Source organism: Rhamphochromis sp. 'chilingali' (assembly GCF_963969265.1).
Source record: "Rhamphochromis sp. 'chilingali' genome assembly, chromosome: 11".
NCBI lineage: Eukaryota > Metazoa > Chordata > Actinopteri > Cichliformes > Cichlidae > Rhamphochromis > Rhamphochromis sp. 'chilingali'.
In genome coordinates, this window is record NC_137938.1 from 25478230 (window position 1) to 25497297 (window position 19068).

The 19068-nt window shown below is 42.7% G+C and overlaps 1 protein-coding gene across 2 annotated transcripts in view; it reads left to right on the forward strand.

Annotated features, from left to right (window-relative positions):
- The window catches only part of LOC308405867 (nectin-2), a 94786-nt gene that overhangs the window by 23570 nt on the left and 52148 nt on the right, over positions 1-19068 (forward strand). For both annotated transcript variants that reach the window (XM_080896639.1, XM_080896640.1), the window contains exons 2-6: positions 6716-6825; positions 7688-7940; positions 14336-14629; positions 14769-14886; positions 15495-15643. In XM_080896639.1, the coding sequence (XP_080752765.1) occupies positions 6716-6825; positions 7688-7940; positions 14336-14629; positions 14769-14886; positions 15495-15643 (924 nt within the window). The remainder of the gene's footprint in view (positions 1-6715; positions 6826-7687; positions 7941-14335; positions 14630-14768; positions 14887-15494; positions 15644-19068) is intronic.

A 19068-nucleotide genomic window follows, 5' to 3' on the forward strand; every position in this document is an offset into this window, starting at 1 on the left:
TCCAAACCCCCATTTTATTTATTTTTTCCTTCTCTCCTCTTCTGTTACATTTCATGTGTTTCTGCTTTCCTTCCTCTTTCTGCCTGTGTGTCTGATTCCCCTTTTTCTTTCCACAGTCAATGTTCAGAGTCAGTTATCAAATATTTCATCATGTCACTGTGAACAAAGTGAAATCTAGTACTCTCTTCTTCTTGCACCTATTTTTTTTTTTTCTTCCTACTCCTGTTGCATCACAGAGGTTGGTTTTACCTCCTGTCTCCGGCATGCAACCTTGCTGTAACACCAAATGTTTTTCTGTGTTAAATTTACAAGTTCGTTGAGTTTTTTTTAAATGTCGATCTCTTCTGATAACCTTAAAGTCTGTGAAGTGTGCCTCCTTTTTCTTTTCTTTTAACACTGGCGTCTTTGACTCGGGACTTCCCACTGGAAAAGCAGCATGAATAGAATATTAGTATGTCATTGGAGATGTCCATAATGCACAGTGGCTACTTCTAAATGTAGCTTTCTCATGTGCTATCGATTGGCTCCTTATAGTAAGCCCAGTGGAAAGGTCAATGAGAAGACGAGACACATCTCAAGTCTTCATTTCCTAGTTTTATTCTTGGCTTGTCAAACTGCCTCGCCTGTCAAAGCTAAGCCGTCCAGACAATGCTCCCTGCATACCAAAGTGCCCGTGTGTGTGTGTGTGTGTGTGTGTGTGTGTGTGTGTGCGCGCGCGTGCGTGCATGTGCAACGTGTGGACGTTCATTGTAGATTTGCGTGGCTGTATGTGTGGCCGCGTTCATTTAACTATTCGACCATAAGGCAGAGAAGGCAGTGATGTCTGACAGCAGTGGCAGACAGCAGGTTTGGGTTGGTGCTGTTCCAGGCTCCAGCTGATAACAGCTATTAAAACAGACCAGAAGCAGTTAGGACAAGACACACATCCACTGCAGTGTTGCCATTTTGTTATGGACACAACAATGGGAGCACCACACAGAAATCAGTTTTAAGGGCAGCTACACTGGCAGGTCATTTTAGCTAAAACGTCAGATGGCACCTCTCCGCTTTAATACACGTTCGACTGTCTCTGCTTATGAGTTTGAAGAAGATGAACAGTTGGTTCCCAGTGACAAAAACTGAAATATTACAGTCTTTCATCTCAAACAATAAAGGGAAGATTTTGTGAGGCTGAATCTTAGCCGAGAGAGAGAGCTCCTGGTGAGGAATAGAAATGAAATGGTTTGTTATCACGTTGCATCCCCAGGCTCAAGCTCATAGTGTACACATGTACATCAACCCATATCAAAACCGTGTTACTGTATAAAACAAAGGTAAATAGTACACGACCTCACATGCATGAAATGCATGAAAGCCACTTTGAATCTGGTCATTAGCTTAATTGTAACAGTTTCTCACTCTCAAATCTCACTGCCCTGATGTTATAAACTTCACTGTACAAAACAGCCTCAGTAATAAATGTAGAATTGAATCTGTGTTTCTGTGCCAGTGTCTCAAAAAGCAAAATTACACATCAGCAACTTCAGAAAGCTGCTATTTGGCAGCGCGCCCATTCAGAAGCCAAGGCCAGCGCAAAAACTGGAAGACGCTGTTGCATTGAGAAATATAACCCAGATCTCTGAACAATGAAGAGGCAAAACGATCTGATGGATGGTGCGTAACTATTTTGTAAACCGCTAAGTTTCTTGTTTTTCAGGAAGTTTGAATGCCCCAAACCTCTTCTGGATATTGTTTAGTAATGTGGTCAAACAATGTGGCAGTGTGAGTCATTTTTACACACGTCCAGTCTATTGTAGGGATCCACTGGTTGCTTTATTGCAGCGGTCCCCAACCCCCGGGCCTCGGACCGGTACCGGTCCGTGAGTCGTTTGGTACCGGTCCGCGAGAGTTGAAGCTCAGGTGTGAAATGTATGGTTTTTATCGTTTTTCAGCGTTATTTCGTTATCGTTTTTATCGTTAACTCGGTTTTCCTGGGTCTTTTCACATGTGTTATAAATAAATCTTCTTTTTTTCGGTACCGGTGCTAGTTTTATTTTGTTGTATTTATCCGCGACACCTTAAAGCCCGGTCCGTGAAAATATTGTCGGGCATAAACCGGAAAAGGTTGGGGACCGCTGCTTTATTGGATATGATACTGGTCTGATCCTGACTTAAGAAGCTGGATCAGATAGGGTGATAATTTGCCACCAGGTGAGCAAATATGGCCTGTAGGGTCAGTCTGGAGGCTTTTCATCCAGTTACAACAGCAGCTTTTCTCAGCACGTCTTTGACGCAACTGAAAACTCCGATCGCTTGAGATGACCAATGAGAAGAACTCATCAAAGCGTCTCTCTTGCTTTCTCCCTCTTATGTTTGGTGTAACACTTGCTTGAATGCACTCAGGAGGTGCACTTAGACTAAGAGAAGGAAAAGGACAGCAGTGTGTAGTAGTCTTAAGGCTCAAATTGAGCTGCAGTGACACTAATCCAAATACATTGAAAGAATAACATTGACATTTATTATTTCACTAAAGCTAGTTTCGGCTTGTATATTTTTGCAAGAGATTTGTCTCCTTTTAATAAATCGTATACATTAGCATATACTTTTTTGTTTTTTAAGTAAGGAAAGTAACATTCAAGATAGATTTATATATATAAAAAAAAAAAAGTGATTCCCAGTCTCTTCCCCAGAGTGAGGATTACAGTCTGTTAATTTTAGACTTTTAACACTGGTTGTTCTTGCCTAATATAGAATTAGAATAAAACCTTTATCATGTGGTGCGATGTGCGTTAGCTCCCAAACACTCTTTTCAGGCATCTCCGTCACCTCTCCCTCCCTTTTCAGTGGTGCAAACATATTTGAAGTGAAGTGTAAGAAAGGGTAACTGTGGCAAATGTCCCAAACTTGATTTGTGAAAAGGGCTGTGGATCTATCTTCAGTTTACCTGCGACGGGGAGTGGGAGAAAGTATTTAAAAGGAAAATCAAATCAGAGAAGGCGCATGCGGCGACAGATTCTGTCAGGACAGAAAAGTGATGACGCTCCCTGTTTCCCATATCAAAGCTATTATGCTGAAGGAGTGGAAAGCCTGGGCAAAACAATAACAACCACGGGAGAATAATGGAAATGGAGAAATTCATAAAGGCCTTGACGAAATATGAAATCCCAGAGTGGTTACTGAGACAGGAATGTGTTAGAAAGGCCAAAGGAAAAGCCACCCACATTCTCTTTCTCCCACAAAAACGCACAAACATGCACAGTGGACCAGTGGGAAGCAATCTTCAGGAACATGGACAATGGGGAAGCTTCATTGTAGCCCACCTGACAGGGCATAGCTCCTAGTTTGATGAAATGACAGCGTCACTGAGCTCTGAAGGCTATTGGATATTTTAGTTGATGGCCTGCACTCCCGTCCCCTCTGACGCTCTGCTTTTCTCCACTATAGTGAGGATCAGACATGGAGGACATGAATGCCATTAGGCGTCAGCCAGCCAGGCAGCGAGGCAGGCGGACACAGGCTGATAAGCGTATGTTCGTTTTATAAGCCACGACTGGCTCAAATGGGCTGCAGAGAAAATTAGGATTTGGCTTTTATTCGCTCGTTCTCGCTCTTTCCCCCCCCCCCCCCCCCCCCCCCCCCCTCTTCCGCTCGTTTATTCATACTGTTTCACTGTAGTTTTCGCTCTCTGTTCACATCCACAGTGCTTCTCACAAGGTCAGGTGTGGAGTGTACCTGGCATCTCACAGGTCCACGCCTCCCGTTCTTCTCCCCTCGTCTGCCTCTTCTCGCTCTGTTTCTCGTTACCTGCGCCCCCACCTCTCCATTTTTAGTTGGTCCCACTGCATTTCCCATGGCCTCTTTCCCTCTGCTAACCCCCTCTCTCTTCTTATTTCGTCTGCTTTTTTTTTTTTTTTTTTTGTCCCTCAGCTGTCTCCTATTAACCTTGTTCATAGCTCACACTGTCTCCCCTTTAAGATCCTCCTCCTCCTCCTCCTCCTCCTCTCCTCTTCTCTCGCCACACTCTCTTCGCTCCCTCTTTCATTCTCTATTCCTGGCATCGCATTCTCTTCACACCCTTTCATCCCCACTTTTCTTGCACTTCGCCTCCCCTCCTCCGCTCTCATCCTCCATCACTTTGGCATTCCCAGCCTGTCTCTCGTCTCCTCCTTTCATCCTTCCGTCCTCCCAGCATACTTCCTCTCCTTCTTCCTCTCTGATTCATTTCCCTCTTCACTGATGGACGGTGGGAAATGTCAGCGTGACCAGGCAGAGGATCAGAGAGGACTGTGTTAATATGGCAGGGCTGTCACAGTGCCATCAGCAATAATGTGTGTGTCTGTGCGTGCACATCATGTGGGTGTTAAAAGACATAATGATAGGTGACAGTACTTAGGATGCCGACATCTGACTACTTAAGGATGTTGAGGAGGGCAGTTTGTGTGTGCATGTGTTTCGTTTGTTCATGTGCATTTGATGATGCTTGTATGTCACCTGCAGGCAGCAGAGCTACTGTAAAGTAGAGCAGCAGTGACATAAGGCTTCTGTTCTTACTCTCCTCCCCTCCAACCCTCTTTCTCTCCCCTATTCTTCTCACTCTTACCCTTGAACTGTCTTCTATTCACTAATTCCCTTAGTTCTTGTCCCCCTCCGCCTCCGATCTCTCTGTCTTGTGTTTTAATGTGACTGATGCACTCGAAATGTGTCTCGATTACTTTTTTTTCTTCTTTAATGCTGCCTTGTCTCATCATTTCCAAAAGTCTGTTTGTGTAGATGAACATGCACACACTGACTTTACTTTCTCCCCGTCTGCTGTTCTAATGACACGGAGTCTGAGCCTTTGGGCTGTGCTTTGGGGACTCACTAAGAATGAGGTTGTGCAAGTCTCTGTATGTCTTGTGTGTAATATTCATTTCCCCGTGGCTGTAGGAAGTCTCATAAGGCTGGCCCTGTCTCTCATCTGAGCTCTGGCAGGAGTTGACCCGTGGTGGCTCTCCTCTTATTGCCTCCAAATGACAGGCAACAGGCCCGGCTCAGTTTGCCCCCACATTTTTGTGTGGACGTAATAGATATGTGTGTGTATGAATTTGCACATAAACGAAATGAGGAGTAAGTTATTGTCAATCCCACGCTGTAATGACCTATGACATGCCGCTTGGTCCTTATACTACAATCAAGACTAGTAATCAAGGTATTCAATAACCTTTTATCCTCTTTTCTCCTCCTCTGCTACATTATTTTTATAACCACAGTCTGGCTCCCACTCCCAAACCTAATCTGTATTAGTCTGACTTGTTTAAGTAGGCTGACAAAGGAGTGTAGCGTGATCTTTACATAATGCTCTAGACATTTGAAACGTTACAGGCCAGGTGCTTGACAATAAAGCAGTAATTTGATGCCCCCGTGTGTGTATGTGTATGCTCGCCGTGTGTCGACTTGCATAGCTATGCTCGTGCATGAGTCTTCAAGCAAAATGAAATTTAAAAAAAACAACAACTTGTTCATCTTTTCAGCCCAATAAGGCTCGCTGCTGATCCCACGGGCTGTTTAGTGGTTGTCCAGAGGTTCCTCTGTGGCTACAAGGGGGTTGTTTTGTGGTTGTAAATTGGGCTGGTCCTGGGAGAGCTGGTGTTATTCTAGGAAAGGCTTGCTTTCTTCCACTTTCCCACTCGGTTCTTCACTCATTCCTGCCTCTTCTCTTTCTCTGTATTGATACCTCAGGTCTCCCTTGAGAAGAGAAGGTGTGGTGTTTATTGCTCGTCAAACGAGAAAGACAGCGTTGCCCTTTCCTCTTATCTCTTGCGTACGGGTTTCGTTTGTGTGTGGGTGCCTTTATATATATGTGTGCGTGCGTGTGTGTGTGTGTGTGTGTGTGTGTGTGTGTGTGTTCTGCCAGTGCAGCAGATCATATTAGTTTCAACACAACAGCTTGAGCTCAGCACAAACTAGTGGAACTAGTTTTTCAAGTAATTGTTTGTCTTTAGGGGAAATTGTGTTTTGCTCATTCTATGTGTGTCTGTGTCTGTAGCTTCCCGGTAAACACACTGCGAGCGCACACACTCGTATGGAAATGTAGGCCTGGCTGCAGACATTTGAAGTTGTGTATCCGCCGGTAATCCACTCTTACTTAAAACAGGTGCCATCTTGCTGACATACACTAATGCGCGCTTACTCATACAAGTAATTACATTTTTCACAGAAACCTGGATTACACACACAGAGACGGACACACACACACTTGCACAGATTGTCGTTCTAAAGCTCCTTTGCTCGTTCTGTTTCTCACACACCCACTGACAAAACGCACTAAGAAAAGCATATTTATTTTGACTCTTTGCTGTTACACAGGAATGTGTCGGCACAGAAAATGGCAGGCTATAGAAAAGCATAACCCATCCACATGATTTATGACCTATGGGTAAAAAAGAACTGGCTTTCCTCCTCCTCCTTTTCTTTTTTTCTCTCTCCCCCAACACACAACTTCGCTTCCCCCCACCACCAATCTGTCCACGCACGCACTGTCATGGAGAGGTACCAGACTCTTGGCCTACTTGCCTGAGTTCAGTAATGCTGTCCTGTGTATCACACACACTTCCATAGTGTCCTCATTTATCTTTGCTTTGTACCAAGACTGTTCCTTTTCTTTGCTTTCTCCTGTAGTTTGTGTTTAAAGGGAAACATTGAGAGTAATGCTTTTTTTTTTTTTTTTTTTTTTTGTCTCTGTCTTTGTTTTGTTCAGGAGCTTCAGGTCAGCGTGTAAAAGTAGACCAAGAGGTGACATCGTATCCTGGCCAGACAGTCAACCTGCGCTGTGCCTTCGCTGATCCCACTGGGGTACAGCTTTCAATGGTAAGATATACAATCCCATGATGCATCTGTGTTTCCCCTTGGTTAGTATTTGATTACCTCTTTGCACCACTATACTCTCTCAACTGCAAACTAGATTTGTTGTGTGAAATTCAAATAAAAATGTCTGTGTCATCCCAAAACTGGAGCTCATTGTGCTGACTTGACACAATACAATTCAGTGAAATTGGGACTGCAGTTACAATTTGCTTTTACACTTGAAGCCAGCAGGTATCCGACTTGAAGTGGATTTGTCATAATTTGAGTTAAATATCAATTTTCCTGTAGATAAAGTAGTCATTTACTCACTGATTTGATTCTGCGGGTCCGTAAAACTGTGTCTGAGGTGGAAAAAGCAATTCTCTTCAATAAAATTAACCAAGAAAAATCAGAATATTGCTCTATGTGCCTTGTTTATTTGCCACATTGTACCTTAATCTAACAAATCATGGCTCACAGAAATAATCTAGAGGCCAGCAATAGGTTTTTGTCACATTTAGGCTTAATGTTTTATTACTCCAAACAAACAATGCTAAGCTACATTTTGCTTTAGGGGATTGAATATGGTAATGGGTGCATTTCTTAGCTGCATTTCAATGAAGCTGGAAGTGCACAGCTCTGCATGGTTCTGCTAAGAACAGTCGAGAGAGTACTTCTCCTGAAAAACTCGCATCCATATTCATACCTGCTCCCCACTTAATTGTGATGCCGTGTACGCAACCCTGTGGAGTTTACATTAAAATGTGGATATCTTAAAACGCTGTCGCGGTGTCGCTTATCAATGCCATGATGAATGAGGTCTGCTGTTTTTCATTGTCTCTCTATGCTTCCCGTCCACTGACCCTCTCGGTGTGTGCCATCATAGGTCACATGGATGTACGTGCCAGAGCCAACCCAAGACCCAGTCAACATAGCTGTGTTTCTCCCCGGGAATGAGCCCAGCTATCCTAACTCACCTGTGAAAGGCAGAGTCAGCTTCGTGCCCAGTCCTCCAAAGGTGGACAGCCCTTCTATCCAGATTACTGATGTTAGGATGACTGATGAGGGGAAGTATGCCTGCGAATTTGCTACCTACCCTGGCGGAAATGTCCGTGGCACCACCCAGCTGGTCATGCTAGGTAGGTCACTAATGTACTCTACGCACTAAGCTTAAGAAAAGATGTGATGAATCAAGGAAAAAGCCTCGGTGCTTAATGGCACAGAGGCATGAATGCTTTATCTCCAAGAAGCTGAACCTCTGAACCACTTAAAAAATTGGACATGTGGTTTGTGAAGCAAACAGATTTGTTAGAATTTAATAAGAAAGAGGGATTTTTCCCATCTCATGCTTTCATCTTTACTCTTAAGACTTCATGAATAACATCCAGTTGGAATTTCAGGTAATTTCTTGAAGAATGCCAATTTTATTTAAAATTATAAAAAAAAAAAAGAATGGTATTTGATGTGCCAGAAGATGATTATTGTTATTGCAATTATAATTTTACCTAGCCAAGTGTCCAGGTACAGTTTGGTCTCTAATTTTCTTGTACTGTAGTTTTGCCTGTGTACACCACCACAGTATTTTAATCGAATAACCAACATGTTGTTAAAGTGCAGACTTTCACCCCCAACCACCTCTAATAAAACTAGTAAGAGTAACAGACATTTTTAAAACTTTAGAAGTGGTCAAATCACATCTCTGGTACATTCTTAACAAGAATGGGTTCACTGGCCAGCTCTGAAAATGAAAAGGGCCCAAAGACCTTAAACACAACACGACATTTCACCAAGAACATTCTAAAGCAGGTTGGTATATCATTGTCTTTTTGTGTGTGCATGCTGTGAAGCGCAAAAATCTCTTTATAAATGAAAATACTGAGTTTACAGAAATGGGCAAACCACTGGTTACACTTTAGACAAGAAGAACAGATTAGACTTGGTCAGAAAAAGAGCCAACACAGACCTGAAAAGATTATTTGTGAGAATAAAACCAAGATGAAGTTGTGCTAAAATGATAGGAAGAGAAAAGTGCAGAGGAGGAGAGAAACAACTTGTGATCTGATACCATATTATCTGTTCAACATAGTGGAGACAATATTATGGCAGAAACTGTGAAGAGTACGGGGCTATACTCTCTGCTCATATTCATCCAAACGCTGCAAAACTGATCAGACAGCGCTTCACAATCCAAATGGATAATGCCCCAAAGCGTACTATAAAAGCAACCTAAGAGTTTCTCAAGGCAAGGAAATGGGATTTTCTTCAATAGCTAAGTCAGTCACCTGAGCTCACCCAACAGAGCAGCTTTTTAGTTAAGTATAAAACTCTAATGAGCGCTAGACCTGGGGCAGTCATTGACTACGAAAGATTTTCATCATATTATGAAGCAATCCCCATGTTTAAAATGTCCTATTATTTATTTTTTCATCCTCTGAAAATGGGGGCTGGGCATAACAGTGTCTTTAGTTCATAAACAGTTATTGCAATACTTTTGTGAAACGCCTTGAATTAAAGCTGAAAGTCTGCACTTCAATCACATCTTGATTGTTTGATTTTTAAAACCTCTCTGTGGTGCACGGAGGCAAAACTACAAAAATGATTTCTTTATCCAAGATTTTTTTTTTTTTGCTTTTTTTTTTTTTTTTTAATCTTTAGTTACATTTCTTGCACTACTGAACCTAAAAAGCTTCTAGCGTGAACACGAGTGTTAAACATCTGCAACACCAGCGCTACCCTACTCTGGGATTGACTTCCTGAAACCCTACAAACTCATTTTTAAGAGATCCTGAACCCTGTGTGTTGTGCATCACACTGAGTCGTGGCTTTTACAGCTCTATTTGTCAAGGGGTAACTTCCCAGCTTGTTGCATTCGTTGCTGTTTGCCAACATGCACTCCTGGGTTCAAAGCCATTGCAGCTTTTTGTCTCCCAAGGACTTGAATGTTTCCTGTTAAATGTATTACACGAGGATACCACTCAACAACAAGCATTTTTCAAACCTTCCCCCAGCGGCTTTTAGTCAGGTGCACAGGAACCCAGCACAATTTCCTCTGAAAGATTTGAAGCTTGAGGTTTTTTCACAGACTTTCACAACATGAATTAATTGAGTAGTCAAGCCATTTATAAAAAGTGGAATTGCCCAACTGTGTTTCACTGTCAGTTAAATTGGCTTTTCCAACCAAAAACCTACTTTCATGTTTTGCCAAAGTTTCAAGAGACTCATTGTGTCTTTGCAAGGCAAACTAAAGCCAGTGTGTTGTTCTTTCCCTTAAATTTGTCGCTCATCTGTTTGTAGGGAACCCATGTATATATGGCTGTTCGATATAACGATATATATCAGATGACGATATAAAAACGTCTATCGTTTCATTTTACGCTATCGTTTGTTTCGTGCTGTCGCAAAATAAACTCTTTACGGCAATATTTTTTTCATCGTTAGAACAGGCTGTTACGGAGCCCCCCAGGGGACATGGGAGAAAAAAAAATTACGGAGGAAAAAAAAAATTAGGGAGAAAAAAAAAATTAAGACGGACTAAGTAGCTGCCGCCATTGTTGGAGTTTTGCGAGATCTCGCAAAAGTATTGCGAGATCTCGCAAAAGTATTGCGAGATCTCGCAAAAGTATTGCGAGATCTCGCAAAAGTATTGCGAGATCTCGCAAAAGTATTGCGAGATCTCGCAAAAGTATTGCGAGATCTCGCAAAAGTATTGCGAGATCTCGCAAAAGTATTGCGAGATCTCGCAAAACTCCAACAATGGCGGCAGCTACTTAGTTGTAATATTACTCTTTCTGGGTTACAAAATACACTTTTAAGATATTTTGAGGCGTGAATGTAGTTGTGTAAACGTCAGATACCTGCTCGGTTTACAAGACATCACATATTTGCAAAAGAGCTCCGACGTTTTTGGAGATCTGACACCCACTAGCTCGAAGCTAACGGGAGGTCGAGACCTACTACAGCCGGGAGGAACACGGCTTTCCCGGCACATCGTGCCTCGACCTCCCGGTCGGCTTCGAGCTGGCGGCCACTAGCTCGAAGCTAACGGGCGGTCGAGACCTACTACAGCCGGGAGGAACACCGCTTTCCCGGCACATCGTGCCTCGACCTCCCGGTCGGCTTTGAGCTGGCGGCCACTAGCTCGAAGCTAACGGGAAGTCGAGACCTACTACAGCCGGGAGGAACACCGCTTTCCCGGCACATCGTGCCTCGACCTCCCGGTCGGCTTCGAGCTGGCGGCCTCCGAAGAATGCGGCTAAAACTTTTGCGAGATCTTGCAATACTTTTGCGAGCGCTTGCAATACTTATTGCGAGATCTCGCAATACTTTTGCGAGCGCTCGCAAAAGTCCGTCTTAATTTTTTTTTTCCTCCCTAATTTTTTTTTTTCCTCCCTAATTTTTTTTTTTTTTTCCTCCGTAATTTTTTTTTTCTCCCATGTCCCCTGGGGGGCTCCGTAGGCTGTTCCCCGCAGCACGCTGTGTAATAAATACTCACAAAGAAAACGGCGGCCTTTACAACTTATGTCTAAAAATGTATCGTTTCATAGATCTGTTAAAACACTGGACTCCAGCTACATGACGCACAGCTGGAAATACTTCCCGCAAGTCGAGATTCACAGAATTTACAGAAAATGTTACATTTTTGTGATTTATATCGTTATTGGACGATAGAATTCTTATATCGGGATATGAGATTTTGGTCATATCGCACAGCCCTACATGCATATGTAACTTGCAAACTGTATGAATGCAAAGGATCTTCCCTCTTACTCTGTCTGCTTTCCTCCAGCTCAAACCTTCCCCCAAAGGTAGTATATAGGTTAAAAGCATATGCAGCTGGGCTTAATTGCTATTATAAGTGGTATTGTCAGATCAATTGTGTTTTGTTAATGCAATGGAACCATTGGTCTAACTTTGGCCCAGCACCAGTGCCTCTGCCCTGCTCCCCTCTCTCCAAAGCATCATGCCCCCATGCTTCCCCCTAGGCAGTATATTGATCTAGCTACTTGTCATGCCTGCTGTCAGCTCTTGTCCTGCCTGCTTTCCTCTGATCCCACACTAGTATCAGAGAGGGCAATTAAGAAGAGGGTAGAGAAGATGGAGGTGAGGATAACTCGGATCATGTAGTGATGTAGAAATTGTATATGGAAATGCATTTGGCCAGTCAGGGAAATTGTGCATCAGTGGTGTGTGATAGGAATAGAGAGGGGACAGATGGATTTAAGGTTTGGAGGGAGAGTGACAGTAGATTTAGGGTTTGGATGTGTTTGCACTGGTGCTGGTAATTGTTTATCAATGTTAACTCTTGGGAGCAAAAGATTGAGTGTACACACTCCAAAAAACTCAAGCTATCAATAACCAAAAAAAGGAATAAAATGGGGAAAAAATTACTTAAAGTAAACGAAATGATCTGTCAGCAGAAGAGTTTCAATTCGACAATTTCTAAATCAAGCTTTTAGAAAAGCCACATTTCTAGTCTTAAAAAAAACTTTTCTCAAAACTAGTGTGAGCAGACTAAAAGTAAACACATTTATCTTAATACAAATAAAAGATCTTAATGTCTTCTCAGTAGGGAGGAATTTGTGCTTAAATTTAGAATTCATTCTTATTGCACGACTACTAGAGCAAAATTCAATGTTCTTATGACCGTAAGTCATAAAAATAAAGTCTATTATTTGACTTGAAGTGCAGAGGATGAATTCAGAATTTAGTCTTGCAGCCTAAGGAAAGAAACGGGAAACAAATGTGTCTGTATCGCTTGCCAGATGGAAAGCAGGGTGAACAGGCTGTGGCTGGGGTACGTGTTCTCATTTAGTATCCTTTGGGCTCGACACAGATACCTCACCTCACTGTTATCACTGATGCTTGGAGGATCGGTGCTGGTGATGCTTTCTATTTTTCCCCTGTGAGACTTAACAAAAGGCTATACAGCAAGACATTTATACAGAAAAGTGGGATAAATTGTTTAAAAGAAGTAAACCTGACTTAGATTAATGTAGTAGTAGTAGTAGTAGTAGTACTATTAGAAATGAGATTGGCTTCCTTGATGAAAGGAATTGATCTCAGTACGGTCCTGAGCAGTGAATCAATCTTGATGTATATCATGAGATAGCTTTTGTTTTTAACAATGACGAGAGAATTGCTTTTAATGTGGCTATATGTTAACATGACTTGTAATCAGTGTGGGAACCCATTGCACTCATGGTGTCACAGCTTTGTTATAAAAGCTTGGAGATTAAGAAAGCAAAGGAGAAACTTATCTGTAAGCATAATGGAAAAACCATAAAACAGTAAAGTATGATAGAACATCCATCCATCCATTTTCAGTGTACTTCAGGGTAATGGGGGGTGGTCTGGAGCATTTTCCAGATGTAGTAGGGCAAGGTATGGCATGGGCTGGTCGCCAGAACGTTTGCATTTTAGAAAATAGCCATAAGCGCTAGTACAAATCTAACTTCCTTATATGCCCACATGCATGATGGGCCACATGCAACTTAAAAAAAACGCAAATGGAAACATGCACAAGCTACAAAACACAATGGAATTTGAATAAAAACATGGAACGTGATGGAATAGCTGCAGAAGTAACATGCTAACAGTAAACCGCTAATAGCAAACATATGTACAGTATTAAATGACTCAGTATAATTAAAACACGTTACCTTCCATCCTTTTGTCCGTCACATCACCGATGAATACTTCGCTTCTTTTCAGGGTGTCTCAGAAAAATCCTTTGCATGTTTTGATTTATGTCACTCCCGCAGTTGGTCCGTCATGAACCCCCCTCCCCCCGAAACACTTGCTTTATGTTTTGTGAGATTTTTAAATTTTTTAAATTTTTTTTTTATAATTTTGTTTACTTTTGCATCATTTCTGGTGTTTTCTTAAGCTGCAGTCCGTTTGACCCCTTAGTGCCACTTTACACATGTTCACAAAACAAAGGAGTTCTGCCCATACCTGTATTATGGACAAAACAAATGATAAATAAGCAACATAGTTATTTATTGTGTTTGTCTGCAGGTATACATGATTCTGTGGTAGAGAATTGGCAACAACAGGCAATTCCATGTGGTCACGTTGATTTTAAATGTGTGAAGAGTTGAAAATGACATTCTCGTAGCTCTAATTTCATGTATTGAGTTACTCAGAGCTGGTAAAATTTCTCAAACAAGTTATACATTTAGAAACTAATTTCCAAAAAGCTTGAAAAAAGCAAAGTGCACTGACAACTCCTCCGTGGTAAGAATATATATCCTGTCATAAAATAAACATAATAGATATTTGATCCTACTTCAATGTTTACTGTGCTGAGAGAGGCTGAGCAGGGCAACAGAGGACTCATTCAGATCGGGTTTTAGATTTGCTTTTGCCCAGCTGGTGTCTCAGATTGTTTATAAATGTGCACAATATCTTTTCCCTCAGCTGTGTTATTTCCATTTTATCTATCTCTACATCCTTTAATCTTCTCTCTGCCACTCTGTGTCTCCCCCTGTCTCCACTCTCCACCCTTGCGTCATGTCGTTCATCCATCCATCAGCTAAACCCGAGAACTCGGCCTCCCCTGTAACAGTGGTTGCTGGCACTAAGCCAATCACTGTGGCAAGCTGTAAGTCAGCAAATGGCCAACCCGCTGCCGAGATCTCCTGGGTGACTACAGCCAATGGCAATTACACAACGAAGCAGCAGCCGGGGACTGACAACACGTTGACGGTGATCAGCGAGTACATCATGGTCCCAACGCCAAACGACAACGGGAAAGAAATTACCTGTGTCGTATCACACAGGACCCTGGTCAAACCAGAGAGCTTCAAGATGAATTTAGCAGTTCAGTGTAAGACCTCTCACAAGTGCACATACATCCATCAGCAATTATTCTAACCCGATTAATTGAGCTCATTGTATTGGGTTTTTCTTTATTTTTAAATTAATAAATTAAATTTCCTCCTCCCATTCATTCTTTCTTCCCCCAGTTGCTCCCCAGGTAACCATAGAAGGTTATGACAACAACTGGTACATCGGCCGCACAAATGTGGCGCTCACCTGCAAGGCTAATGCAAACCCCCCTCCAACCACTATCCAGTGGAAGTCGTGAGTATTGGCACATCCTTAAATCTATATTGTCTTATCTCTTTGTCCGTCTCTCCCATTTTTCTTTAGTCACATTTTCCCTTTCTTACCCTTCATCACCAGCTTCACAGTCCTCACAGAGCTATAATTAGCGCTTTTATTATTGCAACTACAGAACTGTGCTCTGATTATGGAGATAGTTGAATAATTTGTCATAATGGACTCTGTGACTTGAGATTTAACCCTTGCATAATGAGAAACACAGTGTGCGTCTGTCTCCATTTTCTGTATTATCAGCTATTAACATAACTGTGACAAAATCTGGGGGAAAAAAAAGTCTGGAAGTTTAAAATAGAAGAAATGAGATTTTGGGATTGGATCCAGCAACACTGATTTTCCTGCTGTCCCCATTGTATCTCCAGCAGTGTGTTATAATGGATTGCCTTTTAGGGAAGGGTGGCAAACTGATTGGTTTTGTGCTGCTGATCAAGATTAGCTTAATATGACGAAACAGTACAACGCAGCACGTTTCTGTAAATGTCCGACTCTCTGTCCCCAGTGTCAAATGTCCTATTTTTCTTTTCCTGTTCTCTTCTTTCTCATACCGATATGCACTTTTGTCCCTCTAGGACGACAGGAGAGTTTCCACCTGCAGTGCAGGTCAGTGAAAATGTGCTCAAGGTACAGAATGTGGACGAGTCTGTCAACACCACTTTTTTCTGTGAGGTCAACAACCAAATCGGGACGACCAAAGAACAGTTTGGGATCCTGGTCAGAGGTGAGTTTAAGTGTCACAGATCAGCGCAGCATGCTAAAATTAGGCACCTGCTTAAGTGGCCTTTACAATTTCAGTTAGATAACATTTTAAATATCATATTTCAGCATCGTGTGATGTTTCTCAGTGGAAACAATCTCATTTGTGCACTTCCCTGTGACATAATGAATTAACATTATGATTGTTCCTGTCACTGCAAGTCAACCCTTCTGTGGCTCTAAATGGATTAAAACCAATGCGAAGGGTAATTTGCGCAACTTGCAAATGCCCCAGCACGCTGATAAATTGTACACAGTAAAGGCATCAATAAAGCAGTGAACATTTCATAAGTAAAGTGAGAAAGCCCACTCTTGGGACTCACTTGGGTCTCATTCATCATGTAAACGTTTCCCTTAGCTTGTACATAAAAACATTTATATCTGAACCGCGAACTGGAACAAAGTGCACTTTTATCACACAGGCTACACATTTCCTGGTGTCCTCTGCTCTCATGTCTTCCCTAGGGATGCACCTTGGATGCACCTTACATGCACCTCACATGTCACATATTCACACACACAAACGGACACATTTTCTGTGCTGAGGGCTAACTTGGGTGTTTAGTGTAGGGCTAAGGGGTCCAGCTGCTCAGTCCATGGTGTGTGTCTGTGTGAGTGAGTGCGCGTGTGTGTGTGGGAGGGAATCTGAGCGATCAGAGCTTGCATGTGCATTCCTTTTATGTGTTTTTTTTTTTTCTTTTTTCTTTCTTGTTGTTGTTCTTCAACGTCATAAAACCCTTCCCCTCTCTGCTTTTAAGAGTGCGTGTTAGTTTTTTGTGTATCTTTGCATGCGCTTAATAAACTCTATTATCAAAGTTTCCATGCTTTATCAATACCCAAGGTCTGTCAGCTGCTTAGTACATCTTTTGGCATTTGCATTTTTTTTATTTTATTTTTTTTTCCCCTGAAGGTTTTTCATGGTAGTTCAATATTGTGAGAGCTGCACACGAACTAGACGGTTCCCATAGATATTTTCACTTCTACTTTTTCTTATTCTTTCTTTTTTGCTTCTCAGCCATACTCTGTGCCATCAGTAACAACAGGAAACACTAACGCAAAGCAAGCAACACATAAAGTGACACATTTGGCTCAAAATGATACGGTTCACTTTGTAATATAGTGGATTTTAGAATAGTCTGCAGTATGGCTGCAGTGATGCATGAACTAAAATACTTTGGGTGTGTGTGGGTACATGTTTGCAGGTTGTGAAATGCATGCATGTATTCAGGTGTAAGCACTTGGAGAGAACCTTCCAGAGCAGGTCATACAGTCCAATTGCTGCTGTTTGAGAGTTTTAGCCACCCCTTTCAACAGTGTTCACTTCTGTATTTCACCTCATACAAAATACATCCTCCTTCACTCTTCAGCCTGCACTTAGCCGGAAGTGATTTTCTGCTGACATCGGGGTAAACCTTTTCCATGATGGGCAGAGAGTGACTACATCTTAAGAGCCACCCAGCTCCTCCATGGCCTCATTTCAACATTTTTTTTTTTTTTTTTTTTTTGCTTCTTCTAGTCCTCTTGCTCAGTCTCTCCCGATTTCATTTTTGTTTCTCTCTCACTCCCCCCTTTCGTCAAGTCCCTTGGCTCCTTATGGTGCCACAGCATGCGTCACCACCACTCCTCTGGGGCCATTCTGTACTGCTGCATACAGTAGGTAGTGTAAATGGCTTCTGTAGCACAAAAGGATGTCACCAACTCCTGCTGTGTATTACAAGACACAAGCAAGTGAGATACAAAGATCCAGCGAGCAGAGGGAGAAAGAGGCTGCTGCTTTTAGACTGCAAAGATGGGGAACATGCCACACCAAGATAAATCAGTGCCAGCATGCAATCCTCAGTCAAAGAAGCAGAGAGTAAGGGCACGAGGAATGGAGAGAGAGAAAGCGATGCTGACAGCATTTAAAACTCATGGGAATCATGTGCTGCTGCATCCTATCTCTACCACTATTGGCCTCCGCTATCTCTCAGCGTAGCGTGTGTTTCTGTCCGTCTCCAAGCCTCTCAGAGCGGATCAGTCACCCTTTGCTGCTTCAGCTCCTGGCTGCTTCTCTTCTCAATTCCACCATCCGTTCCTCTCCTGCTCTGTCTTTTATCCTACATTTTCACTCCTCCCCCATTCTTCATCCCACTTCCCTCTTTCTCTTCTTTCATTTTCTTTCGGGTCTGCTTGTTCCTTACCCGCGTTGAACTTCCCACAGTTGGTCTTATTCTCTTGCTACCGACCACCTCCTCCTTCCATCCTACTCTTCTCTTACTCATTGGCACAGAAGGAGGATAAGACGCGAGCTAAAATTGCCAACACTTAATAGGTGACTAAACCAACAAGCGAGTGTCAAAGGAAAAGAAGTTTCTAGATAGCAAAAAGGGAGAGAAGTGCACATAAAGAAAGACGGTCGGTACTATTAAAGAGAAATTAAGGAGTCTAAGAAAGATGTGTAATGCCTTCAGATGGGATTGCAGTTCAGACCTGTGGATGCTAATGTGAACGTGTGTAGACAAACGGGACTAAGAGGGGCCGACAGGCGTGAAATGGCCAGCACCTGCTACATAGCAGGTCCCCCCACTCCCCTTTACCCCACAGCTGCATGACACACACAAATTTACACACTAGTGTCTGTGTGCTTACTCGCGCCTTCTGCCCTCGGTCTTGTCCTGTGCACATGGAGGCAGCAAGAGGGATGGATGTCCTCTCTTCTCCTTGCCTCTCCTCCTCTCATCTTCGATCCTGCTGCTTAGTCACACAGGCACGCAAACACATCCTAGCCTTCTCTCTTCTTGCATTTCTTTCGATTTATCTCTCCGATGCCATCTATTTCACTGCAGTTTGCTCTTTCATTGCATCTCTCATCCACTCAGTTAGCATATGCTCTCTCCTCATCCTCCTTATCTCTCTCAGGTTGTCTTTCAGCCTCCGCAAGTCTGCCGCTGATCTTCTTGCTCAGAAAAGAGACTCCTGCCCCCAGCATTTTCCTTCTCTCCATCTCATGCTTGTGCTATCTTTCTCTCTCTAAGCTTAACTCTTAAATACCAGTAGCTCTTCCTTAATCACAGCTTAGTAGTCTCCATCCCTCCCTCCATCCCTCCGTTCTGGGCTCCTCTCAGGGGGGGTTCTTGTGTGGCTAACCCAGATTCCATCCATTTTTTTTCTTGGTTTTTTCCCTCATCATTCCTTAAAGGGGTGGCTCAGCTGAACCTCAAAAAAGTTAAATGCTCTAGATTGAATCCCCCACATGGTCTGAAGGGCTCTTCAGTTAAACGGAAAAGAGATTTCCTCCCAATTCGGTGCATTTTTCCCATTTTCAGACTCATCCAAGGAGACAGTTCAAGGGCAAGGGGCTTGGCTATTTTCCTCCGTGGGGTAGAGTGTGTGAGTGTGTCTGTGTGTGTA